This window comes from Micropterus dolomieu, linkage group LG03, assembly GCF_021292245.1.
Source record: "Micropterus dolomieu isolate WLL.071019.BEF.003 ecotype Adirondacks linkage group LG03, ASM2129224v1, whole genome shotgun sequence".
NCBI classification, from domain to species: domain Eukaryota; kingdom Metazoa; phylum Chordata; class Actinopteri; order Centrarchiformes; family Centrarchidae; genus Micropterus; species Micropterus dolomieu.
In genome coordinates this window covers 25,875,811-25,903,456 of record NC_060152.1, presented here as the reverse complement: position 1 = coordinate 25,903,456, position 27,646 = coordinate 25,875,811, and the positions used below count along the sequence as shown (strand labels likewise).

At 41.8% G+C, this 27,646-nt stretch overlaps 1 protein-coding gene across 1 annotated transcript in view; it reads left to right on the top strand.

Annotated features, from left to right (window-relative positions):
* Nucleotides 1-27,646, top strand: part of LOC123968616 (zinc finger protein 407-like) — a 61,410-nt gene that overhangs the window by 12,589 nt on the left and 21,175 nt on the right. Inside the window, exon 5 of the mRNA XM_046045484.1 lies at nt 3,620-3,798. Within this exon, the coding sequence (XP_045901440.1) occupies nt 3,620-3,798 (179 nt within the window). The remainder of the gene's footprint in view (nt 1-3,619; nt 3,799-27,646) is intronic.

Here is a 27,646-nt window from a genome sequence, read left to right as displayed (position 1 = left end):
GCAGGGTGGGGGGAGGAAGGAGGATGAGGAAACACCCCACTGGCTTACTAATGTGAGGATGAGGAATTCAATGTGGGGGCCTCAGGCAGCCGCGAGGGGCCTCGCCTCTGCCCTGCTTTTACACTCTCAATGCATGTTTAAAACCATGACGTCCCTGGTGACCTGATCACGATAAGGAACTACCAGATGAGTTAGCCCGTCTGACCTTTCAGTGTAAACCAGGCATATGAAAAAATATGATGCAGTTGTAAAGACATGTTTAGGTCTTAGGCAAATGAAGCACTTGTGTGATTGACAGTTCTTGCTCATAGAAAATATTTCTATCTCTTTTTACAGGTATACATTTAATTTCACTATTAAAATATCCATATTAAATGTTATGCATGACATCCATGGTTCCCATTTGATACAATGTGATCTTCTTCAAGGCTGCTTCTCAAATGCATGTAAATGAGCAGGGAGTGAATGATCTATCAAATGCCACTCATCTCCTATTCAGACAGAGATAGATAATAGAGGGGATAATTATAGTTGGGGAATAGTGGTAAAAATATTCTAATGATATTGCACTGAGAGTCCTGGGCTGTCAATTAATGATGTCTACTTGACTATTCTCCAGCTATTTATGCAAGCCGCAAATCTTCTTTACTTTAGTGTTTAACGAATCATTTCTATTGTTCACAATGAGGAGTTTTTTCAACCCTTTTTTTCTCATTAAAGTCACGGTGGCATCGTAAATGGTCTAATTGATATGTAGCCTCTGACTCCTGCCAAGTTACCATCCTTCTGGAGCTATTATTGTTTATTGAATGCTGCAGCATTCATGTTTCAATCTACCTGTTAGAATACCGTTTCAATTTGAGGTGATGGCGGCTTTGAGGTTGGCACGCATACTGTCAATGCCAGGAAGGTTTGCGACCTTGTAAAGCGAAGGGAGAGATGAGGGAGGAGGGGGAAATATTAATGATGATAACCGGGCCTCTTTGGCAGAATAAGATCCAAATAGCACCAATGATCCAAATAAACCCCCCTCCCAACTCTTAACACACACAAAGAAACACATTTAAATCTCCTCTAACGAAGTGCCTCTCAATTACACCTATCCCATTACCATAGACTCGTTGGGAATATAGGAGGAATATGGAAATGGCCAAAATAAAGGGGAGACAGAGGGAGAGACAGAGAGGGGGTGATGTATCCGTTGAGCATCAGTATGGCTGATTCCCATGGTGAGTGCATGGATGGGGGAGGAAGTTGAAACAGTGTTGGACTAATTAATACAGTGTATAGTAGGAGGGCTGGTGTGGGCTTTCACTAACTGTGACACCTGCTGACTCCTAAACGCACGTTGTGTTGTTTTAATATGACAATTATGCCATTACCATATCTGAGAGATAGCATGGCCCCCCTAGGAATCCACCCGCGCTCTCTTTAGAACCTTTTAGCTTTGCTTCAAATTTTATCTATTTATGCTCCTGCTTTCGAATAAGAAATCAGTTCACTTTTAATAAAAAATGTATTTTTTAGCAGCATGATTTATCGTAATTCATGGGCATTTGACAATTTAAATTCTTAAGTCTGTCTTCTTTTCATTATGCAGAAGAACAGTCAGTAAATGTGGCCATGTTTTGTCTGTGAACCTGTAAAGCAATCACAACAATGTGTGGCAGTTTGTTTGATAAATGATAGATATGTGTAAATATTAACGGTAATGTACATATCTATGTAAATCTTTCTCATTTAGATATTTTAAACTCTTCACAATGTCAACAATTGACATTGATGTAAACCTACTAGACCATAAGCCTTTATATCAGTTAGCCTAAGGTAAGGTTCATCATCTGCTGCACTTTTTAAAAATCTTTTAGATTATGCTATTTTTGTACTACATGCCTCTTGTGAATAAGTGTGGATGGTGTTTTGGCATCTTTTTTGTTTGTTTAGAGGTTTAAAGTTGGCCCTCTTTTATTTCTATGTTCATTCCCTTCATTCTGATTGCTCATACTAATTACCTGGTTCTTCTTCTGCTTAATTTCAAGCACCCCGGAAATCCAAATACATCCCTTCATGTGAGCTAGGAATGACCTCTCTAAAATAAAGTAAATGTAAACGCCTTCATTAACTAGATATCTATAGAATTATACGGTGTTAAATTCATCATCACAGACATTCCTTCATTGCTGTGGATTACTGCTTTTAAAATGTGTTTGCTTTTAATAATAGCTAGCATCCCAGCCTACTATAGTGTTCAGTATTGTGAAGACCCGTCATTGATCACCAGTGGCCAGAGCTTATATATTTTATACATCATGAACAGAACCCAGAAAGGGCCCGCTCTGTGTGTGTTTTTTTTTAAGGCCCCAGTGAAGCCAGGCTGGACTGTGGCCCCATGATGGAGAGAGGTGTCTCTGCAAAAGTGAAAACAAATTCTCTCCTTGGCTGGTGTGAGCTATGGCACTGTGAGGCTTTATTGTCCCGGCCAAGGTGATAAGGGAGAGTAATTGCGTATTATACTGTCCGAGAATGTCAGGTCCAAACTGAGCACGAGTGCCCCATCCATCAACACATGATGATGTGTGTTTATGTGTGTGTATGAAACTGTGTTCTACACTGCACATGCTTGCTTGCATGATGCATTATGTGTGTGCTCTCTTGTGCACGTGTATGGAGTGTTTATGGATTCAGGGCAGGTATATTTGGACCTGTGTAGTCATATCAGAGATTAAAATTTCTATTTTGGCGCAAACTAAGGCTTGTTCATGTCTATGTATGTATGTATGTGCATGTTTTTCTTGCCATGTGTGTGTGTGTGTGTGTGTGTGTGTGTCCGTGGGCAGGTTTAGATAGAGCCTGAGTGCAAGTCAGGCAGCATCATTAATCAGCAGAGGGTCGTGTGTGACTCTCTGAGCTGACATCATTACATCCTACACCCTGCAGTAGCTCACTGCTTGGCCTGTCCTAACTGACCAGCCCAAAGAACCACTAACTCACACACACACACACAACATACACCTCTATTCCTATACCTTTCATACATTTGCGAAAGATACATAATGCATAATGGATGTCTTCAGACATATCTCTCTAATACACTCAGTAGGCCTCTAGATCTGCTCGCAGTCTCACAGCAGTTTGTCAACCACTGCTCCCAGCACCATTACACACTAAACCTAAACAACTGTAAGGGAAGACCATGACAGAATATCAAAGAATTTGCAGGATGTAAATATTGTTTGTGTTACAAGTTGTGTTTGGCTATTTGTGAAAGCGGTCTTTAGTCACTTGGTGGTTGTGGGCCTGCTTCACAGAGGCGTATTAGGCAATGAATGCTTTGAGAGTCTGTCCAAACATGGCTGCTCCCTGAGCTCCAAAGCCCAGCTTGAGTTTTTTCTAGAGTCATGTGTGTGTGTGTGTGTGTGTGTGTGTGTGCGCAGGCGTGCATACGTGCGTGTTTCATCAGTGCAACAAAATAAAATGTTATTACAGCAAACCTTTCTTGGGAATGTTGCCAAGTGTTTATCTTATGTTTTCTCCCTCAAGACTCTCATCTTTTAATCTTTGGGGGTTTTTTTTATTCCAAAAAGGAATGAGGTCTTTTATCTTTGTTTGTCTCCCATAGATCCAACTGTGCTGAGAACATCCGGAAGCACATTCTCCATACGGGCAAACACGAGGGCGTGAAGATGTACAACTGTCCCAAATGTAACTATGCCACCAACTCTCCCATGGAGTTCCGCAACCATCTGAAGGAAAGTCACCCTGATATTGAGAATCCAGACCTCGCCTACCTACATGCAGGTAACACATTGTTCAATTTGTTCTTGAGAAGGCTCTGTTTAAAAATAAATAATAAAGCGTTTCACAAATGAGTCCTTTCACCAGTTTAGCAAGGACCTGATTGTGTGGTGGGAGGGTTGGAGTTAGAGTCCAAGAATCTACTTTTGCAGCTGACCTGGCATTATCTACGCTTGTGCTTTTCTGTACCTCAGTGCCTGTTCTTAATATCCATGCATTTGTCAGTAGTAAGACTTGAACATTATTACATTCTTACATTGAGAAACAACAGTGCCTTGAAGACAGTCCCGAGCATAGTGTCAGTTAAAGGGACGCTCCACCACTTTTGCAGATGTTCAGTTTCCTAGTCATGGGAGTTACTACTAAAAGCACTTGTAGAATGCCGTCTTTATCTCTGGAGGAAGCTTTCTAGTGTGATAAAAATAACCCCAATGATGTCATATTGATGTCATCAGGGTGGCTCTCCCTGTATCTCTTGCTGTATCCATTTTGACCAATATTTTAAAATTTCTTTGAGTCCCCAACTTTAATGAAGTGCCAGTAGGTCACTGGACTGCCCCTGTAAGTGCCTTGCCGGAGGGCATTTCAACAGTAAATGGGAACATATTATGTTCCCCATCCACTATTTTTCTGCTATTTCAAGCATTTGAACCATACCACCTTCCATTTACTAACTTGTCCCACTAATACTCTACATTGCAATGTGTAATATGCACACAAACATCTACACACATACAGTTTATACCCACAGACAAATCAACATTTGAAATCATTCCACTGAATTAAATCACCTGGCTGCCCCGGCAACCCTGCCCAGACCCTATTATTCCACAGAGGTCAGATCCTCCAGAAACCTAGAGTGTGTTTTTGTTGATGGATCGAGTCTTGCTATTCAATGCTGATGGAGGGCACCCAGCCACAAAGAGGCAGCACTCCGATTGCTGGTCTAGCCATCCCTGCCAATCACTCAGGCCATAGAGACAGATGAAATCTTGTTCTTCCTCTATTGGTTCCTTTGTATCACAGTGTTCTTCCTTCGTCCTTGAAGGCCACCAAATCCAATCGGCAGAGTGCTTGTCCTTCAGAGGAGCAGAGAGGACAGCCTTTATCCTGTTATCCCTTTGACCTTAAATAAAAGCAGTAGAGTTGTAGGGGAAAGAGGGAAAGAGGCCAGGCAGGGACATTACTGGAAAATGGCTGTATTCTGGTGGCTCTGTGTTTATTTCCTATTGAAACTGAATGGATCTGAGTTGTGTCTTTGTGCTGACTCTGAAAAGTTTATTTCTTTGAATTTCTCAAACAGGTTTATTCTTGGTATAATTCATATTCTTCAAATTCAGGGACCACCTTCTGTCTATGATCTCCTTTACTACCATGTCCTTGCATCTCTGCACAACCTTTTTACCTTCACCTACTCTTAAAAACACCTCCCTGCATCATATTGTCTGTACCCTCTCACCTTAAGCCAAAGCACACCTTTACACCGATTCTTACCCTTTCACCCCAGAATTTCCCTCACCTCTATTTGTCCTTATGCATAGCTGACCTTTGGCAGATAAGTCTTACAGGTTTATTTTATTTCTTTGTGCCCCCCTTGGTGTGATCTTTTAACCCATAAGAACAGATACCAAGTAAAGAAGGCGATTCCTCTGTATTTGTCCAGGCCAAAGCTGTTGCTTCATCTTAAAGGTGGTGATGAGCCGGCTATGATTCAAACCAGCTATAGTAAGCAATGTAGGTTGTGGGTTTCAGTCAGATCTTGTCTGGATTGCAGCTCGTCTTTCAGTCATTTAGAGAAAATACATCCTCCACTTTCAGTCAAGTTAAGCAGCATGTTTTCAAGATGTCACCTTCAGGGTTTTCCCTAGGTTTTTAGAGGGCAAAGGTGCTGTGCAGCTGTTTGACTTAAAACTATGCACGTCATTATGGACCCTCTGTTGTGGTGTGGACAGAGTGGACCCAAATGGAATGCTCAAGATTAACAGGTTTTATTAGGGGAAAGAAGGGGTTGAGGGACTGGAGTACAGGGAACCGAGGAGACTGAGACCAGAGAGCTGAGGGACACTGGGGGCCGAGGAAGAGAGGAGGCACGGGAGAACTGATCAGGGGGTTGGTGGAGGAGTGTGGTGGCAGGCTGACTGGGGAGGCACGAGGGAGAGCTGGGAGGACACCGTGGGGGAAGTCCGAGGGGAGAGGGCAGGTGAGCGAGCCCAGCTGACTTGACAGAGGATGAGGGTGACTGAACCTAGGTAGAGACAGACAGACAAACAGGGTTAGTGACTCAGGGAAAACCAAGAACAGGGAAACAGAGATCACGCAGGTTATACGAGCGCTTGAGTGATCAAGTGGCACCGGGTTAGGAGCAACGAAGTACTGTTGGAGATGAGGCTGATTGCTGGCGGGTGTGGCAGGCAGAGGAGGTGGCTTACGAGGTGCAGGTGCGGGTTGTTGGCTGGGCTCAGGAGTGGAGGGAGAGAGAGAGGGAGAGCACACGCAGGTGAGGAGACACAGGGAGGCAGGCAGAGTACAGGAAAAACAGAATCACAACAAAAAGGAGAAATAACCAGGACACTCACCGTCAGCCGGGCTGCCACCACAACACCCTTTTTAGTAGTAAATAGCACCCAAAAAGCTTAAAAAGGAAAACAAACTATACTTATTTAGTTATTTATTTTAGCATCAAATCATTTTAGGTCCAATAAAATGAGCAAAAACTGTGAAAAAAAAAGATTCAAACAACAGGCATAGCAGTTAAGCGACAGTCTGATTGTACTTATTCACTAACTACCTGGCTATTTGGAAAAAACAGTTGATGAACATAGTTTATCAGCGTTTATCATCGTGCATTAGTTAAAAACCACTTCCAACCCCACATTCTAACAAAATGACTGGGAGATGATCTGCTCTCACCACGGTGTTATGTCCGGATTTCAGCTAATTTATTTTACAAGTGCTTACAGTGATTGATGGCTACTTAACAAAAGTTAACTTATCAAGAGGGCTGCTTCGCTGTTGTGAATTATGCTAGCTAACTAGCTCAATAGCTGACAGTAATAATCTTTACAATTGTAGATAAATATGACTTGTGCTTTCTTAGATGCCCTACATTTGTTAGGAGTAGGTGAGAAAGGGGAAGATAGTGTAGATGACAATGTTTGTTACGTTTGGCTACTGACCAAAATTTATCTTCTGTGATTCTAGACTAATGGGGTGGATCGTCTCCACATTGTTTTTATGTTCATATGAAGACGGGGCATAAAAACGCTAACACGCTGCACCTAAGCCTTATAAAAGCCTTGATGCTCTAATTTATATTCTCTTCACACCAAACCACAGGTATGAATCCTGAGAATGACAGCAAAAGAAAATATTCAAAAATGCAGCTGATGGTGTTTCTTAACCTAAAAGAAAATCTTTACGGCACCAGTTTCCAGAGAGAAATTACTGATCCTACTTTGCTTTCATTGATGCATAACAGTTTGCTCTAAATCTTACTTGATGGTAGTGACACCTAAATAAACCATTGCAAAAATGCAGAAAATCAACAACCCTCTTTACTTGATTAAGACCAAAGCAATCAAACTATAGGTGGTTTAAAAAGGCATTGAAAGTACACTTGTGATCTCTCCCTCTTTCAAAAGAGGGAAAAGGGAGGTGGGGGTGTTAGCGCAAAGAGCCGTGTTTCATCTAAGTAGACAGAACGAGACCAAAAGAAAGAGACAGGGGAAAAAAGATTAAGAAGGTAGATGTTGAATTAACCTGCTTGTGATTGCTCTCTGTCAGAGTGGCACCAGGGCCAGCAGCGAGAGGCAAATCATCTGTGATGGCCCTTCCCGCTGTTCCGCCTTTGAAAGACACAGATCAAACGCACCCTAGTCATGGGCCCTTGCAGCCCCTCGCTCCGGATTGATTGACACCCGAATGTCTCCGCTGCTGCACTGTCTTTCCATATCACTCTCTCTCTCTCTTCCTCTCTCTCGCTCTCTTTCTGTCTTCCCTTCTTTATTCAGCGTCGCACTTCGAATTAAAGCCCTTCTCAAGGATGAAAGCAGAGGTCCTTTGCAAACGAAGGAAGAGAGGGAATTAGACCCAGCAAATGATGGAGGGGAATGATGATTAGAATTAGAGGGGAAAAAGGAGGGAAAAAAGAGGTTAGATATGTGAGGGGAAAAAGTTGCTGATAGGACACTTTTTATTAAAATGGTAATGACAATTGTCTTCCTTGTGCGATCTGCAGAAAGATATGCCAGAAAGAAGTGGTGGTGCCTGTGTGATCTCTGTATAGATAGCACTGCAGCAGAACTAGAGCTACAGGTACCTAAAAGTGCTGCGACTTTGTTAAAATACACCTCTGCTAGAACTTTCTTTCTAGTTAAAATGCTGCTAGTATGCCATGGGTCGAGTGGCTTTGGGAAGTGTTATATTTCCTTCTTTCTTTGCTATCTCCCTCCAGCGAGGTCAGCTATAGTTGCAGGGCAATGGCTTTGTTAAATCAGCCTCCTGTCCTGTTCAGTTCCAAAAACCATGTTGCACACTCACACACACAAACGCATAGACACACACACGCACACAGGTGAGATGTCGCCATTAGCTTTGTCAGAGCATCTTCATCCCACTATTTTTAATTGTGAAATATTCCCCTAATTTTCTACCAAGGTTATAATTGCACATCTTGGGGGCATAGAGATCAAATGCTTTGTAATTAGCTAACAGCGACTGAGTACTTGGATCTGCTGCTTAGTGCCTAAAAAGATAAAACAAATAAATAAATAAACTTCTTCACGGCGTTGTTGCTGCTTTATGCAGATTCTATTTTCCTTAATAATGCATGATGGATGGCTACTGTAGAGGGCTAGAGGAGACTTGGCCTTGTAAGTGATGATCTTAATACACAGTTACAACCACGGGCAAATTCGTTTGTTTGCATATATTTTTTCCTTATTAAACAAATCTGTAAACAAATATCGGTTTGGATGGCTTTTACTTAAGTTATGCATCTGTATGCCTCCCCTGCTCCCCTCCCTCGCTTTCACCTTCTGTTCATCATGCAATGAAACATTACTCTCTTGAGTTTTACTCGCGTATTGTATTACAGCGGCATGTTGGATTGTGGAGGACAGGTGTGTATGTCATGCAAATGTGTCCTGGTATCCCAGCGCATATGACACTGTGTCGACGTTGTGAAAGAAGCCACAGACACCGGCGATAACATCAACATCTGTTTCTAATAACAATGTGTTACATGTGACACGTTTCTATGTGGAAAAATATGTGAAAAAAAATAAACAATGCATCACAGTTCTTTGAAAAACACCTATAGGACATCAAGTCCTCAGTGTTAGTGATGAACCCGCGTCTTTGTGTCACCTTCCTTATGTTGCATTCACATGATAGACATTAATGAAAAAAGTCATTTTGTTCAGTACGATGTAAAATCAGATTAACAAGGTGGCTCATTGTGCTGATGCTGTCACAGCGTAGACTTAGTTATTTTGAGTCGTATTTTACAAAAACAACAATGAGGGATTTGCTGGGTTAGCCAAAAACCCAAAATGTGTAAAATACTTTCACCAGCAATAGAAAGAGAAAACAATGATGGAATTGAGATCAGCTGTTGTAGTTTCAATCATAATTATCCAAGCAATCCCACACATCATATGCAACATATGCAGTTTTCTGATGTCCAGCTGTGAATATTTCTGAAGATCCAATGAACATGGCCTGGAATATAAATAAAGGGGCCTTTTGTAGTCACAGTGTGTCTTCATGTCCATTTTTACAACACTTAACTGTTTATGTACTTGTGTTTGTTATTCTGTCTCCATCATATCTAATTTTCCCAACTGCACAAAGCAACTCAGGCAAGCCTGCATGTATAAACTTGCAGATGAGCTCAAGCAAGTGTTGGGGTGTTAATTGGAGAATTCCCTCATGGAGGAACACCTTTTAGCTTCATCTTGTTCTGAATGGCTCATTTTGATGACTGAAGTGAACCGGACTGAGTTTTGCACTCCTCTTCTGCCCCTTCGTCCCTCCCTCTTTTGGACACATACCTGCCTCTTTCCACCCACACACTCCACATGTAGCCTTGTTTGAGATATTACAGTTGAGAAGTGGCTGCTCAGTGCAGTTGAGTCCTAGGAGACATCCATGAAGGGGTGTGCGTTAGTGTGTTTAGGGGGTAAGGTAAGCAGTTTAAAGGGAACACACTCCGCCGGTTGCATGCGTCTCAGTAAACTAATACAGGGCCGGTCTGGGCTGAGCAAGCACCAATTCCTGCATAATGACCTGCTCCAATGAGCATGAAAACTCCCCCAACCGGCTGCATTTATCACACATCAGCCACAACAAACGGCCTTTTGTTTCATCCCCTTCTTCCCTTCCCTTCCTCCTGGCGCCAATCTGAGAGGCTCCTCTCGGCTGTGTAGTGGCCATTCAGAGGCTTGACTGACAAGTCCCATCCAATCAGTGTGGGGACATAGAAATTGTAAGTTTCTGTCAGCTCCCAATGTGAAGTAATGTCTACATTGTGTTTTTGTCACCTTTGGGCCATCACAGACAGATTTCACATGGTAAATGATGACTGGAAGTGTGGTGTCATTGACTTGGTCAACCTCTGTCTTTGTCTAAGCCTCTGGACAAGTTCTGTCACTGTCAGAAAATCTGAGGCAGATTGATGACACTTGATATATGTTCCCTGGTGTTGTAATGGCACAGTTATGTTTGGCGTTTGCTTATGTTGCACTATTCTAAAAAGTTGCAGATGGCTTATGTAGGGCACAGCCTGTAACAGTTGCACAGTGTGATAGCAGGACAGAAGGATAAAATTGTACAGTCTGCATAGGTTTTTGCTACATTCTGATTGTGGCGTTTGGGACATAGAAAGTTAGATTTCAATCAATGACACAGGAAGTAGAACAACAGTACATAGTTTTGTAGCCACACATATAGATGAAGTTTTCCTCCAAAATCTTATTTGCTGAAGTGGTTTAAGTAGTTAATGAGCAAATGTGCTGTTACTTTTTAGACGTGCAAAAGGGGTTGTCTATAATGTGTCAGCACACACATTTAATGCTCTTTCTTTTTAATCAAAAGATAAGAAGAAAATTGTTTGCTGTATGTTGGCATGAACATCAGTTGGAACACAGGACTATACTTTCATAAGAAAGTACAATAGCACACACATAGACACACACAAACACCTCTTGTGAGTGACGTGTGGTGGGGATGCTTGCGGGCAGGGCTGCGCTTCCTGTATGGGACAGTGAAAATGAGACCAGACAGGCCGCCGGCTCCTATAAAGCCTCATCCATAATTCAATCCTCCTTCTCCCTCAATGCAGACACACTGTACATATCCAGCTACAGCTAACAGCTAAGCTGTCTAAGACAAGAAACAAAAGACAGAAAGAAAGAACAAAGTAGTTATTGATGAGAAAGCTGAGTGAAAAAGAAAAATGAAAAGATAAGAAGGAAAAGCAGAAATTATTAAGGAGAGCAGGTTGTAAGACGAGGCCGGACGGCTGATCACTTTCAGCCTGGCTTGCCCCATCTTGACCTTTACTGAGTCAACACAGCTCCTAGTACCAACATGTTTTTCCCTGATCTACACCCTCCATGGCTGAAGTGCACATCTGAGATCTCCGCCATGACCTTTGCCCCTTTTACTGTGCCAAGGACCCTTGTCTTCCTCCTTCGCCTCTCTAGCCTGCATGTGTCGTCTGTTTGGTGGCTCCACAAATGTCTCAGCGTCTCTAATTACCAACAGGCACAACTTTCCCAACTAAACAACCAATTACCAGCACTTTAGCCCAGCCCAGTCCCATGTTTCCTGATACAGTGGCCTATTAGGGCCCCTTATTTCTCCCCCAGCATAATTGAATCCCCTGGCTGCTCATCAGTGGGCTAATTTAAGCCAATGTGCAGAGTTGGTAATCAGAGGGGCTGCCTATTAGACTATCAGACCCCAATTAAGTGCCCTCTTATTTCCAACATAACAAGCCACTATCACTACCACTGTTATTGTATTTCCCTCTTTAGTGCCCAGTTTTGTTTGGGTAAATCTGTGGTCTGTTTGGAGAACAAGAAGAAAAAGAGGGGAAAAGTGGAAAAGAGTGTTAAATTAGCACTGGTACAGGTGGCATTTTAAGAAAGAAGGAGGACGTTAATTAGGGTGACAATTCAGGGAGCAGAGAGCCTATTTTTCTACTGTCTGATTGATATAGCTCAGTAGTTAGGGTGTGCAAACTCTTCTGGCATACTTGGTAGGTAGTACTGCGAAAGATTTCATCAAAATATGCTGCGTTAAAAAAACTTGAAATTATTTTAAAGACTACATTGAGACTGCGTACTAAGAGTTTTATGAAAAAATACTCCTGCATTCCGCCTTAATTACAAACTTTGTGATGAAACTAATGAGTGAAGTTCAAACAGAAGAGAAAGCCTTGCCTGACCTGTTGCAAAGATTTATTTTTATTTTTATTTTACTTTTTATTATTTGGGTTCAATGAGTGCTTATCACCAACATCAATAAATGGGCAATGAAGTTTTTAAACTTAAAAAATTCAAACATCTATCTCCCGCTGCCACTTGGGTCTGCAAAAATGTGATGAGGCTTAATGCAGCTTTAACTTGACAAATAGATGTGAAATGGAAAGAGTTCAGAGATGAATGCCTTCACCACCAGCACCTCCTCTAACAAGTGCAGAATATCTCACTTTTTCCCCTCATTTCTTATTCTACCTCCTTTTTTCTCTGTCCTGTCTTGGTGACTGGGGCAGCTGAGGGGAGCCAGAGTGTGAAAGAGGCCCACAGTGGGCATGGTGAGGACTGTCTTTGCAAAGCGTGTCTCAAGTCTCTGACTGTGTTTCTGCAGCATTTTAGTGGGTGTGTGTACTTATATATATGTGTGTGTGTGTGTCTGTGTGTGTGTGTATGGTAGCAAGACATAGTCTGCGTGCATGTCTTGAAGTCTAAGTGTGTGTGTTTAGTGTTGGTGTCGACTCCCCATAGCCTAATTAAAGGGCGAGGAAAGCCACTCACAGGGAGATTAAACCTAAAAGGGTAAATTAGCACTCAAAAAGGGTGTGGCAAATTCACACATACGCACAGGCCATGAAATCTTTTCTGACACCTGTGAAAAAAAAAGGGAAAAAGAGAATAAGGAGGATGGAAAGAGGGGATAAAACTTTTGTATTTCAGTAGCAGAGCTCTGTGCTATGCATGTGTTGAGATGAGGATCAGGGCTCTTTATTTAAAATTTGAGATCAGAGTTTGGGAATCCTCAGTGCGTGCTTTGGTTGGCTTATTAGCTGGAGGACCTATCTACTTTATTTTATTAATTTACTTACTTAGTTGTTGTAAAAGCAACTTACAACAGTAAGTAAACATACTTAGTAAGTCTGCCACAAATATCTTAAAATATCAAATTGAACTGGAGTGATTATCTAAATATGAAACCTAAGAAAAACTATGATTAACTCTTAATTTCAGTGTTTGAATGCCATGTCAGTTGTGAAACGTCTTATATTTAATTCTTACTAACATTAAACACTTTATAAAACATTGAATGAAACTTAACTTTTTTTTCAAGGGTCAATATTTTCCAACTTAACCATTGTAATGTCTTACCATGCAGTTTGTTTGGGGTTTATTTGCTGCACTTTAAAAGGGGTATTCCAGGGATTTAGTATTAGTGCATCCACAACACTTAAGGGTCTACAGGTAACACACTAAAAAAAAAACAGAAGGCAGAGACACTATTCTGACGTGAAGTCCCTAGTATGTGATGGAGTATTTAAAACATCCGTGCCCCCTGTTTATAAAGCAGGCTTTTCTGATACATATTTGTATTCTCCAAACCCAGGCTGAGATAACCCTGATGGTGTAATCAGGTTTATGCCACAGTTTACATTAATATTTATTTTCTACCAAATATTAAAAACATAATAAATTGGGCTTTCATTCATTCATTAAGCATGGATAGGACAGAGTTACATTTTTTTATTCAGTGACCTCTGATACCTGTTGGCAAAGAATGACAGTTTGCAGTACTGTACAATGTGTGATGTAAAACATCCCTGTGAGGGACAGCAGAGTATCACATCATTGGTCACCCTGCTTCATATAAATATCCCACAATTCAACAGCGTGTATTAATGCCCTAGGCTACACTGATATCTTTTTATAACAGTCTGCCCATTCTTTAACCCCCCACACTACTCTCGCAGTACACCAGCTTGCGTTCTGCCTCTTTCTTCTTGTGCCGCGTGTTTGTTTTGTGTTATGATGTCTTACCATTTGGGTGATGTGTTTGTGTGCGCTGAGAATGAATGATGTGACTCTGGGCCAGCAGCTGAATCTGCCATGCTATCTGTCTCTCTATCTGTTTGCCGGTCCGTCTGTTGTCTCTTCTGCGTTGTCTTCCACTCCTGTTTGACTGCTATCAGACAAGTGTGTTGTTTGAGAGAGTGTGTGTACAATGTCATCTGTCAGTGTCTTTCTCCAGAATCAGACATCTAACAGAGAATCTCAGCTTGGCGCACACACACACACACACACACACACTCACAAACACACACACACATATATACCGTATAAAGATGCAATACACACAGTTTCACACATAACTTCATCTCCAATCTTATAGTTCTTTGCCCCAAGTGTGTATGTTTGCACATATAAAAGATTTCATGTGTATTGATGTGTTTCTGCGAATACACACAAACACACACACACCGTTTCATGTCTTTCTGTTTGTGGGTGTAAGAAAATAGATCGTGGTTCTGTCACGGCTGGGCCTGCAGGCATAAGAGGCCTTAACGGATGTCTCTCTCAGTGAAACACACACACCTTCTCTCACATGCACACACACACACGAACAGGTCTCAGACCCCTCTCCCTCCTGGACTCGCAGTGAGGAATACAGATTCAGGCTCCTCTCTAGATAGTGATCAGCCTCACCGTGGCTTCAGAAATGCTATCTTCACCGGGCGGCTGAATTGATAATACTCCCCCCACGCATTTTATTACAAAGGCCCAGTTTGTAAAAAGGTAATCATTTACTGTTGCTACTATCTTCCCTGAGCCATACATCTTCTGTCTTCACAGGACAAAGTTCTCCCGCTGCTACCGACGCTGTTTTTTCATTATTTTTTTTTTTTAATACTTTGTTGTGGGTTTGTAGATGGCTGCTTTTCGGTTTATCACCTCCTGCTGCCTGCCTAAGTTTTAATCCACCTGCTGGAATTCAGTGTTTTTGTTAAATGTACGTATTTTGTGTTTTAGTATGCACATGTGGGCGTTCAGGGGTTATATATTTGTGTGTGCGTGTGTAAGGGACAAAAAGGCTGAAAATGACTGAGTGAATGAAGGACTAATCCCTTTGGGCACATAGCGGAATCCAATACCAAGTACCAAAATCTCATCATTTCAATTATCATATTTATCATATTTATTCATTTTCTCCCAGCCAGGCTTAATGTCGTCTCTCTCTCTTCTTCTCCTCCCTCCACCCGCTCTCTCTGCTCCTTCTTCTGTACATTAGTCTACACCCCCCCAACTGGCGACATGTGGGCCTGCCAGTCATGTTGATTGACAGCACTCAAGTGGCCTACGGAAAAGCAGCTCATTTTTGCTCTCCCTTTTTCCTTTTTTTTGGTCAGACGTTGTGCTGGTGATGCCGGTTCCTTATCAGGAAACCCAATTTATTGCAGTTTCTCTGGGCGAAAGGGGTTGCCACTCATGCTGACTGACAGCTCTCAGATTTGCAGGCTGTGGTGTAGGGATTTCCTTTAAGTTGTTATGTTTTTCTTTTTTTCTTGTACTGTCTGAGATTATTCTCCTGCAAATGGACGTACATACACACTTTACACACGTACACAAAGACATAGCGGATAGATCAGTTTCCCTCCCTCGTCTCCAAACCGTTTTGTTTTCGTCTGACCTTGGTTGTGATTTTAAGTGACGGCGATCTGCGGTCCTGCTCACCACACAGCGGGTCAAGTCCAGCCTTGTGAACATCTTTATTCGGGTAATTGTTTTATTTCAGAGGAACTGATAAAGAAAATAAACCGTTAAAAGAAAAACTCACTTGATTCATGCAGAGAATGGTATTCCTCTTGTTATGTTTTAATGTGCAAGGGCGCAGGATTGGTTTACTAAGAACATTACATGTGGGAATATGGGCTCATGTATGAATTTATGTTCTCAACTGTGTCTTTACATTTTCTTCCATGTCTGTGTGTGTATGAGCGAACCGTGTACATGTGTGTGAGCATACAAAAATGTTCATTTGATGTGCATTTTAAAACATATCTATGTATGTCATCATGTGTGAGTTTTATTGCATGTCCCTGTCTATGTGTGTTTATGTGTGTGTGTCAGCTCCCATGTGTGTGCGTTTGTGTGTCGAGTATGACCTCCGAATCCTGAGGCTTATCGTGGCGGTGTTCCACATTATTGATAGCGAGCGGAGATATCGACAGGCTAAGCGCCGGCAGCTTGCAGTAGCGCCGGCAAGCGGGATGGGACTTTGATATGACATATTGTGCGTCTCAGCACAAGCCATAAATAATTCTGACACGTTTTTGTATGCATGGGAAAGTCCTTGATTCAGCCTCCCATAAAAATAAACTTCTATTATGGAAGGTATTTGTCAAGTGGGTGCGTGATGGATGGCCCGGCGTTTACCCCGTGGCAGGACGATGGGTTATGGATGCCCGCCGCCCCTTGCCGGGGGAGGAGTCGCACCCAGCAACGCTGACACCAGAGTAATTACTGCCCTCCTCACCACGGCAATGCAGGGAGGGAAGTGTAGGAGGGATAAGGGGGGGGGGGGGGGGCTTATACACACACCTGCACATCCCTCCATCCCTCCCTCCACACTGTCCTGTAACGCCACTGGCGTAAAGTGACGAGTGTGATGAAGGCTGTAAGAGCAGTAATGATTGGACACAGATGGATGGGTGGATGGACACAGTAAATGGATATATTTGTATATTGATTGATTGATTGACTTAATAGGGAGACAAACCCTTTTGCCTCATAAAGATGTTACGTGTCATATTTTTAAACATTAGTATATTACTGCCTAATTAGTTCTGAAACTTTTTGCTTGATTACCATAAACAAATGAGACCATGGCTGTGGCCATGACTACTTGTCACTTATCTGATTGTATGGGAATGTTTGTGTCAATGCCTCCTCACAGTAAAACAACATTTCGCATTAAACCATACTGCTCCTACTCTGATCAAAGGTTATTTAACCGCTTCTCTTTGTCTTAGAACTGAGACAATTAGGTGATTAAACGATCAATTATCAGAAAATTGACAACAGTTTTGATAAGATAAGATAAACTTCATTCCAGACTGGGAAACTGAAGTGTCTGAACTGATAAATAGTATTAATAAGTATCACTTCAAGAAAATAAAATACTATGTATTGAGAGCTTCAGTGCACTTTGTGCTGGAATCATAGCAAGCAAGCACTTCCAGTGCTATACTCTAATGTAATCCACTTGATTTTCCCACCAAACCTGAATTGTGGTTTACAATATAAAATTTACTGACATTAAATTTTAAATGTACCCAAAATCAATTCTTAAATTGAGTTTTATGTTAGTTTTGCAGATTAAGGTTGTGCAGCTTGAATTTATAAGAGCACAATCTAACAAAACGGATCACTTTAGCAGAGCAAATGTGTTTGTATGTGTGTTAGTTTGCATACATTCACAAGCTTATGCCCATGCATTCTCATGTTGGCACACTTATGAATATGTACAGGCATTTGTGTGTGTTAATGAGCACATGTGTGCATGTTTGTATGTCAGCCTGTGGGCCCAGCAGCCAGATTGAGCTGAAGCTTAGGTGCCATCTGAGGAAGAGGAGGAAGGTAGGCGTGTAGCTAAGAACGGGTGAAGGATGGGTGCTCTCCTAACCACCAATACCCCCAATACCCTGCGTGGGTGTGCAGGTTGGGCGGGGGGTCAAGGTGGGGGCCACAGTGGCAGCCCGTCAGTGGGAGTGACACCTGTTCACCACTGCCCACCCCTTCATCCTTACAGCTGTTCTGCTCTGTCTGCCTCAACCTTTCTCTCCCTTCCATCTTCGATGCCTTCCTGCTCCTCCTCCTCCTCCTCCTTAGCTGGCTGTGTGGAGGAGAAGCTCATCACAGCAGGCCGGGGAGCAGTGAAGAGGACCGGTCCAGATGTTCTTACATGGGAGGAAGGAGTGGGGTTTGTCAGGACACAAACACAAACTCAGACAATTACTGTAACATCAGCAGATTGACTCAGTGCCACTAAGGCTGCTAAGTGAGATGATTGGTACAAGATGGTGTGTGTAAGTCGACTCGCATAAGCCACACACATGCACATACCGCCTTAAAAAACCCAGGTGAACATAGACCTAGGATGTGTTTTCTGTACAACCTTGCAGTTCGTCTAATTTGAGAAACACTAATAATAAGTAATAAGTCATTTTAGCATTTTTGTGAGTATGCTAACTTATAATTATTCCAGTTCAACAAAAGTTCAGACATTAAGCTGCAGTTAGTGTTGTGTTATTGTCCCAAGCTATACCACTGCTGAGAATCGCACAGTACATCCTCGTTGAATGTGTAGCTAATCAAGCCAGTCCAGGGATTCATAACATCAAACACACCAGTACAGTCATGCTTTTCCAACCCCCAGACTTCTTTAACCTTTACCAAGAGGAAAAGCTGTTTTATAACCCCATTTGGTGATAATTGCAACACAAACATTCATTGAAGAACAAAAAATAAAAAACATTTTCAAGACATTTTGCTTTCTTAAACCTTTAAAAAAAAGCCATCGATGTACAACTTTTGTTAACTAAATGATTTTGTATGATGTACATCCTACAGTTTTATGTCAAGCTAAATAGGTGGTAACATACAGTTCAGGTGTAGTGTTGGTTATACCTCCTTTACACCCCTTGCATACAAATGCAGACTGTGGCAGACACTGTTAAAAAATGCTTGTTTGCATAGATCGGGCCTTGTTTAACCTGGTAACCCTCTCCCAAGCTCCAGATAGGTGCACTGAAGGTGCTGTCGGTCGCTACAGATGAGGGGTCAGGGAGAGGAACGGCCCTCAGTCAATAGACTTAGAAGACCATCAGGGACTATTGATTGTGGTGGACAGTGAGGCCAGCTCTGCACTAATTGTTTCTTTACTAGCCTGTGGCAAAGACAACAGTCACGGGCAGGGACTCATGAATCTTACATCTGTTTTGTTGCGAAAGCACCGGGAGTTAATAGCCTTTGATTACTGGGGGGGGGGGGGGGGGGGGGGGAGATTTATAAATTAAATTAAACTTAAATTAAATTAAACATTCATGCATTTGTTTGATTTTTGAGAATCACTTTAATGTAACAATTTCGTAAATAACATTGTTTGTATTTAAAGCACCCACTAACAGCTAAAAATCTTTTTGCAGAACAACATGAAAATGTATTATTTTGTTTGGGGTTTGAACTAGTGGTGTGATCATAATGCAGTTATTCCAATGCTGTCTTTTTGGGCAATGTGAGCGTCACTGTAAATCAATTACACTGTGTAAAGCAATTAGTGTAACTGTGTGTTTGATGTGGCACTTGTAGCATTTTAGAAGTAGCAGAAGAAGTACTTTACCTGAAACGTCCTAGTCTGAGTCACTAATATTAAACATAGTTCGCTACTGAGTTACCCGTAAAATTATTTCAGAGCAATTTACCTTGGCTCACCATTTACACAATGATACAAATAGTTTTTCTGCTCACCCACACACCTCCCCTTTGATTTCTGCCCTGCCAGTGTCAGTTTTACTGTTGTTGTGCATCTTGTTGGGTTTTGAGGGCAGCGTCCTGCACAGGAGTCATATGTGCTATTCTAACCCCGCTGCAGTGGCCAGGCTGAATTCAACTGCATGTGTTTGTTTATTGCGTACAGCAGCAGAGTTTGTTTGTGGCCAGCTGTCAGAGCGGCCAGCCCGTTGTGATGAAAGACACTTGGACCTTCCCATCCATTTCACATTTGCTCCAATCAATTATTCAACAGGACAGCCAATTAAAAATGAGGGAGAGCGGTCAGGGCCTCGCCCCCCGAAGGCCGCCACTAGACAACTCTCTCCGTGAATAATTGGTGCAATTAATTTAGCATTGAGCAATAAAGGAGTTCTCACTCTCCTCCTATCGCTTTCTCCCTATATACTGCAGAGCCTCTCAACACACCAGTCATTACAGACACACATCACAAAAATGCACACACTGCAGCAGCAGTAACAGTAGAACATTTGTGAACTGTTGTGTGTGTAACATGCAGGGATGCAGGTGAGGCCATAGCTTCCAATTGCAATTTGCCCTCCTTTTTATTGAAAGCAACAGTTTATCCATCATTTTTAGTGAGTAATTGTATTGAATTAAGATTATTTTAATGAGAATCAAAAGGCATAAGACAGAAAAAATAACACTTTTCGGTTATATATGATCACCAGCTGGTGGTAAAGCTTCATCTAGCTTGTTATTTTTCAGCCATATCACTGGAAATGTAGTCACACACAGTAACAAAAACACAGCTGTGCCCTCTAGGACACACACACACACTTACACACACATTCTTGCGACGCAGCAGGAGAGAATCTAAGCTAGGTTTTGGGAACCTTGGTCAGACCGTAAATTATTGCCGTGCAAAGGAATTATACCATTTACTTGATTCTATACATTTCTCCCTCTTATTGTCCCTTATCTGCAATTATGGTTAATTTGCTGCTGCCCTCACGAGATGGTGACTGTACCAGTAATGGCACCCACGCCAAGCACACACACATACACACACACAGGGTAATAAGAACGGTCAGGAGGAGGGTAATTGTGACAGCTAAATTCCACTACAGCTTTGATTTATTTAATCACAACAGAAGTATTATGATGGACCAAACACCCTCCCCACCCTGCCCTCTTCTTCTTTCTACCCCCTCTCCTTCTCTATCATCCTCTCTTTATTGATCAATCTCTAACTCCTTGTACAACTCGCCTTCTTCTCTACCACCCACCTCCACGAGCAACCCCCACCCATCTCTTTTGATAGTCAGATTGACAGTTGAGTAATTTCACTGTCAGTGCTGACTGACACACGGTAATGGGAAGACGTTTCAGGGCAGCATTACAACACAAAATAATTTCCAATTTACCGCTCATCAAAAGCACCGTTACAAAAATAAAGAGAGCAAGGGAGGGATGGGGTAGAGAGGGAGGAGGAGGGGGAGGTGAGGGAAAACACAACAGTGGATTTATGGCTTCAATTACTGATATTTCACATTTAGTTTAAAGCGACATGTTTTTGTAATATGACAGGCTTCAGTGGATTTGAAAACCTCTTCAGACCTCTCTACTCTCCTCTCCTTCTGTTTCCCCCCACCCATTTTTCTCCCTTCTTGCCATGGAGATAATGAAAGGGCGAATCAAGGGGGTGGTTGGTGGGGTAGGTTGAGGAAGAGAGTGATAGCTGTGACGCCTGAGCCTCTTTAGAGAGCCATGGAGGATAAAAAGGCCTGGAGCTTTGATGTAGATGGATATGACTACAACTCAACCCATCGTTCACTGGGTGGGCCTCAATCTCTACCTTACCTGTCACTGGCAGAATTTACGAATGTACCTCACTCATCATTGATGGACTTAAACTGCCCCATGATAGTCATTGGTAGATTTTAATAGTTTTTCTCCCCCTTTCGTTGCTATTGGTGGGTTGGCACAGTATTCATGCCTTTCCTTTTCTTGCAACTTTTCTGTGTTTTGGTGACTTGCCATACACCGCATGGCGAGGAGAGGTTCAGTAAGGGAGTGTTCTTGGCATCTCCAGCAGCAAACCGCAATTTTGGTATCAAGATTGACTTGGAGTGCTGTTGACCTTGTCTGAGGCAGTGAGAGGAAACCGTGGTGTGTGCTGTTTTCGTCACTAAACTTTGTAGCGCCAACTTACATAGACTTTGTCACTTTCACCTTTATTATTATTATATATTCTTCAACCAGAAGCCACATCTGAATGCATGAAGAGCGATTTTGTTACGATATTACAGTGGAGATGCCAGGAATACAAAATAACATTTTTAAGTTTACCAGCAGCTCTCCACCACAGTGTCTTCTGAGGTCAGCAGGTATATCTGTCCCATGTTGTCAAAGTGGAATTGCACACGGCAGAGCCAGTGGTTGCCTTATTTAGATATCTTGTGCAACCAGCATGAAGCTGCCTAGAAAAATAACCACATAATCCTCACCACACTTGTTTGAAGCCAACAGAACAAAACAAATTCTTGACAAACAAGCACCTAAGCCCTGAGGAGTCATTTTCACAATTTAAAATCACAGCAAACCTGGAAACGGATATTTTGTATACAGATGTTCAGGTCTACAATTTAATGTTCCTCTGATGTTTTTCAAAGGGATTTAATTGTGTCATTAGTGGATTCCAGGTATTGGTTGTTGTATTAGAGGAAAGGGGACTAGATGATATTGGCAATGGACCTGAGCGTTACTTTTTATTTCAGCTTGTAGTAATATTTATTTAGAAATAGCTGCCCAGAGGTAATTGTGTAAGGTCAATTGTCAAATGGGAATAGTGACTTTACTTTCAAATGCATCATCTAAGATGAAGAAGACTGATTGTGCTGTAAACCCCATCACTCCTTCACCTGTCTGTCCACTGCACCTCTTTTATCCACCTCATCAGTGTTTTCTTTCCCAGCAGAGCTGCTCTGCCTCTGCTCACCTGAGTTCCTTTATGCTTAGCTCATTCACATAAACAGCCACATGAGTCACCTCCCACAGCGCTCTCCAGGCAACACTTACATTGTTTGCATGTGTACGCATATTCGCATGTTTATACTGTACCCACCACGCAACCTGCCCTCCACCCAGCTGTTAGTGGTGTCGCAGCAGAGATTGATAAGTTGACGCTAAAAGCTCTTTGTTTGAGGAGCCTCCTGGAGTGAGAGAAAAACACCACCTGCTTGCCACAGCAATATGAGAACACATGCACACATACTGTATACACACACGTCACTCAGTGCCGAAGCTCAGGCAACATTTGACAGTGCAGGACGGATTCAAGTCAAACCTAACAGTGATGAATGATGACATTATGTCCAACTATGCATTCATATTAAAATATCTTTAACAATTGAATTAAACTGATTTGACTGACTGTCTTTGAAAGTTAATAGACATTTTACATTTCATATATTTATTAGACGCTGGGTCTAATGAACGTTTTTGGATTCTTATCTTAACTTCCTCTTACTTTTTTCAGCAAATCCTCCTAACTTCAGATAACAATGTAAATGCCCCATGTAAACATCATGAATGCCTTCTGTGCACAATTGAGCGCGTTCATGGGAAATTACCACAGTTAATGCCCCAGTAATACCATATAGGGTTACGTGTACGGGTAAGTGTTCATTCATTAAAATTACATCGAAGAGTAAAATGAAGAACTTTACAACCCCAGAGATTAAAGTCCTGCTTTCGGAGATCCAAAAAGTAAAGAACTGTTAGAAGCGTTAGCAGTGAATAAAGGGAGCAGAGTTAGATCGGTGGGTCTGTCTGCAGAGTTGTGGCTCTAACAAGTTTCACATTTACAGAAGCACAGCCTGTGGTATCTTAACCATGACAACAACCATTAATCTGTCTCTGCCAATATATCAGCACGCTGTCACTCTCTTCCAAGGGCCTGACGCGCTAAGGCATCCAAAAGATTACACTTCCAGCTGACCTTATTATGTACAAAGACAAATTAACTTTCAATTAGTTCATCATTTAAGTCGTTTTGACATTGTGGTGGTATACAGTAACATCAATAGCCATTTTAAATGGATGATATTGATATTATAGGCTATACGGATACATTTAGAATGATATTATAATGATATAATTTGAATAGCAGAATCAAACAGGATAATGTCAAGTAATTATGAAGTGTAATTTATATAGTAATTTTCAATTGAAATATAAAATCCATTAGTAAAAAAAAAAGGTTGGGAAAACAGCAGACTAATTGAAGATGACTCCTACGACAGGTTGGACCACTCGTAAATTGTGGTCGTGAGAAATTTCTAAATTCGAGAAAATTAGTGAATGTGAGAAGTTCTTCTAAATCACCTGTACAAGCAGAATGCTGTATAATTTGGCAACGTCAAGGAATTCAGATACTTTCAAATATACCTTAGATGTGACAAATAATACATTAAAAATTGTGCATTAGTTATTTTGTTTTCCATACAATTATCACCAAAAATTTAAAATAATAAACATTATTACCTGTTCAGCATGGTACATGAGGGGTTGTGTAACCTACTCTAATTGACATCAGTTAGTAATAAGCTACCTAATAAGCTGAACTAAAGCTTTTACTGCCTCCTATGCATATCTTTGATACTAGATTATACATATAGATGATGGTGCAATGGCCTAAGCAGACACCAGCATCTACACAGATAAGGTTACGGAAACATGCAAAAAAAACATTAATTGATATGTTTGTGAGTATGCATGCTTGTGTCAATGCATGTCTCCATGTTTCAAGCAATGCCGGTGCGGAGACACCACCTACTGAGCAAAGTTACTCCCAACCGTCTCTGTCTCTCTGTTTATCTTTGCTGCAACCGAGTCATGTAAATAAACGCACATGCTTGAGAAAAGTAAAGATGCAAAAGAAAACATAGCAAAAGCCAGCAACTTATAATATCATAAATGTGTACGGTAATGTAGTTGGAACTTAAATTTAAGTGTCCCCAGCAAAACTCCACCCAATGAAAACCTAAACTTTAGAGGAACGCCAGTCAATATCTGCTGAGGACGCACAGCAATTTGCTATTAGACTTCTGCTCACCTGGGAATAAGATATATTTTTGTCTTCTCTTTCTTTCTTGTCTCCTTGAAGCCCTTACTTTTGTTAAAGTATATTGTAGCTTTATTGTTGTCTTCTAAGTAGGGTTTCCCACCTACCTCAGGGGAAGTCAAAATGACTACTGTGGGAATAAGGCCAGTTTGTATAAATTCAGAGACATAGTGGTTAAGCTCAAACAAGGCTCTTTTTGCTTTCCCCCCCTACATTGCAAGCAGTGATATGCAGTGTGTGGTCCAGTGAGGTGGCATGTGTTATCCCCAGTGGAGTGGCCTTTTTTTCTGCAGTGCTCCTGGCCTTTGGAGAGCATTTCTACCTCAGCCCTCTGCTGCCAACGCCACACCGCAACATGACACAGACTCATAGAGACATGGCCGGCCCCCTGTCACTCCGTTAGTCTTCACAGGTGATGTTACCAGCAGCTGTTACTGTATGTTAGCACACTTTATAAATGTGCATGTCTGTGCATATCAGTGTGTGTGTGTGCGTGCGTGTTCCAAGAGCAAGCCATCAACATGCATTGCGCGCGCGCATAATGCTCCACAAAGCATAGAAACGGAGCCAACAGACTACCAGTCACCCACTGTACACTGCAGTCAGCATATATGCCATTTACACTAGCACTCAGAGGAAAACAAGGTACCTACCAATGAGGAAAATGGTTTAAAAAAAGAAAAGAAAAGACAGAAATGCAGAAAGGTTTTTATGCATGCATGTGTGATCCCGTGTGGTTTTTCTAGTTCTGGACCGTGACACTTTATCCGTCCTCTATTAGAATCCCTGAATCCAAACTTGTGGTATTCAATCATTTTGATTAAAAGCCGCGGTCTCTAACAGAAGTGTTGGGAGTGGAGCTGCACGGCGGCCCGCCACGTTTGAGAATTCATATATTTTCATAAACTTTTAACAATGTCAATGAGACACGTCTTCAATCTTTGGCCGCACAACGGCGGGGCATTCAATCTTTCTTTAGCTTTTTCGACAGAAAATTTGAATACAAGTGCAGTGTTATTAATGTGACAGTTCATATGGAGGGCTTCATGGGGGGATTTGTGAGGGGTTTTTTTTATTAGTTTTGGAGACACTTGAAGCAGAGAGAAGGAAGGGGAAGAAACACGCTCTGTTAGGTCAAATACAGCTGGAGGGGCCCTCTCTGCGTTTCCAGCTAGCAGTGACGTTAACATTTTAATTTTGCACGCCCAATTAACAGCACTAACTAACCAGGGACATTAATTTCTGCTGCAGCTTCAATATTAGAGAACCAAATAGAATTGTTTTCCCTGTTGTGAATCTCTTATTTATTTACCATTTTGTTTTGCACCCCCACCCTTCTCAATTTTTTCTATTGAATTGCAGTCAAATCAATATCGCTCTAATCCTGATTTATTCAGTGGCATACCTATCTCTGCTCTGACTCTGTTTTGAGCGGTTGGCTGAGGGTCATATCAGTATATTGTGCAATCAACAAAACTGATTTTGCTACTTGAGTGGGCTCATCTTACCAAAAGTAACTTTAACCCTTTTATTAAAGATTAAAAAATCTGTAAGTTTTTCTCTTTTTGCGTTAATTCTGATGTTCAGGGTTATTTGAAAGTAAGTGATTGAAGCAGGATGACTTTTAGTCAGATTGAAAGGAGGTTAAATTTAGCCTGATGCAGAACAGTGCATCTGATTGCCCTTGATGCCGTAAAGAGCAAATCCTGGCTAATATGAAATGGTTCGTCAATGCCAGATCAATGTGTACATCTTAAATGAACACACGCTGGCTACATAATACACAACAGTAGGTAGGGTAGAGCAGCACAGCACTGTATTGAGTGTCTGTTGTCTCTGACACATCTTTGGTGTCATGGGTGGTGCCATTGAGGCGCCTGAGAAACAGGCCATTCCCCATTCATATAGCTTTTATTACCATTCTCTGGTTACACGCCATAATAACACAGAGTATTTTATCAGCATTAACTTCACTGGTGTAGATATCCGTCTGTCAATATGCAAATGCTGCCTATTGACCATGCTCATATTAGTGGGGTGTCCATGTGTTTGTGTTGATGCAATGGGGGGTGGGGGGCTTGTACGTACACACCATTGTGCGCACTTGGCCATGTGTGTGTTTTTCTGTTGGGTATTTCAAAACCCTGGTGTTGCCAATAGATTCTTAATGATTAAAATAATGCACTACAGTCAGATAAATCATAAAACATCAAATTATCTCACTTGCTGTTAGTGGGATCCAGCTACACAGATAATTTTGGTTTTTTGTTATCCTTTCCGGATATTTGTTTCACACCTTTTACAGTGGAGGTGAATGGAATTTTATTTGTGGTCATTGGTAGTGCAGAGTACAAATATCTCTTAAGCTGATGATACACGGGGCGACTTTTGAGCAATGTTGCTGGGCAATGTTGCTAGTGGCAAGTCCGACTATGTTTTGAACGGCTGGCGGCGGTGCGGGGCGGGTGGCGGAGTGGTGGGGGAAGGGGATTACGGTGGTAATCTTTACTCATTACCATTGACGGCAACGTTGCCCTGCATGATTGCTCTGTGTATCATCAGCTTTATAAACATTGTAAACTCATTGTCCAGTCACCAAACTAACAAGCTTGCTGAAACTCTTTATTGAATTAGATGATGTGCAATCCTGAGAATACCAGAGAGGCGGAAACAGAGACCATATAAAGGGCCCGGGCTGCTATTATAACTAGTGCTAGCATGTTCTCGACTGCCTATGATGTTAGCGGTTAACTCACCAGCTGTAGTAGTTCACCTGACTATTTCACCAAGGTTCTTTGCTTCACCTATTTTGCTCACCACTTTGTGTGACCGGACCTTAATGGGGACACTGTTTCTGGAAAGACATGTTGCTGTTGCATTTTCAAAATGTATATTGTAATGGGGTGGGCTGGTGTTGAGGCAGAGATCTCAGAAATGGATATCTCAAAACCTAGTTAGA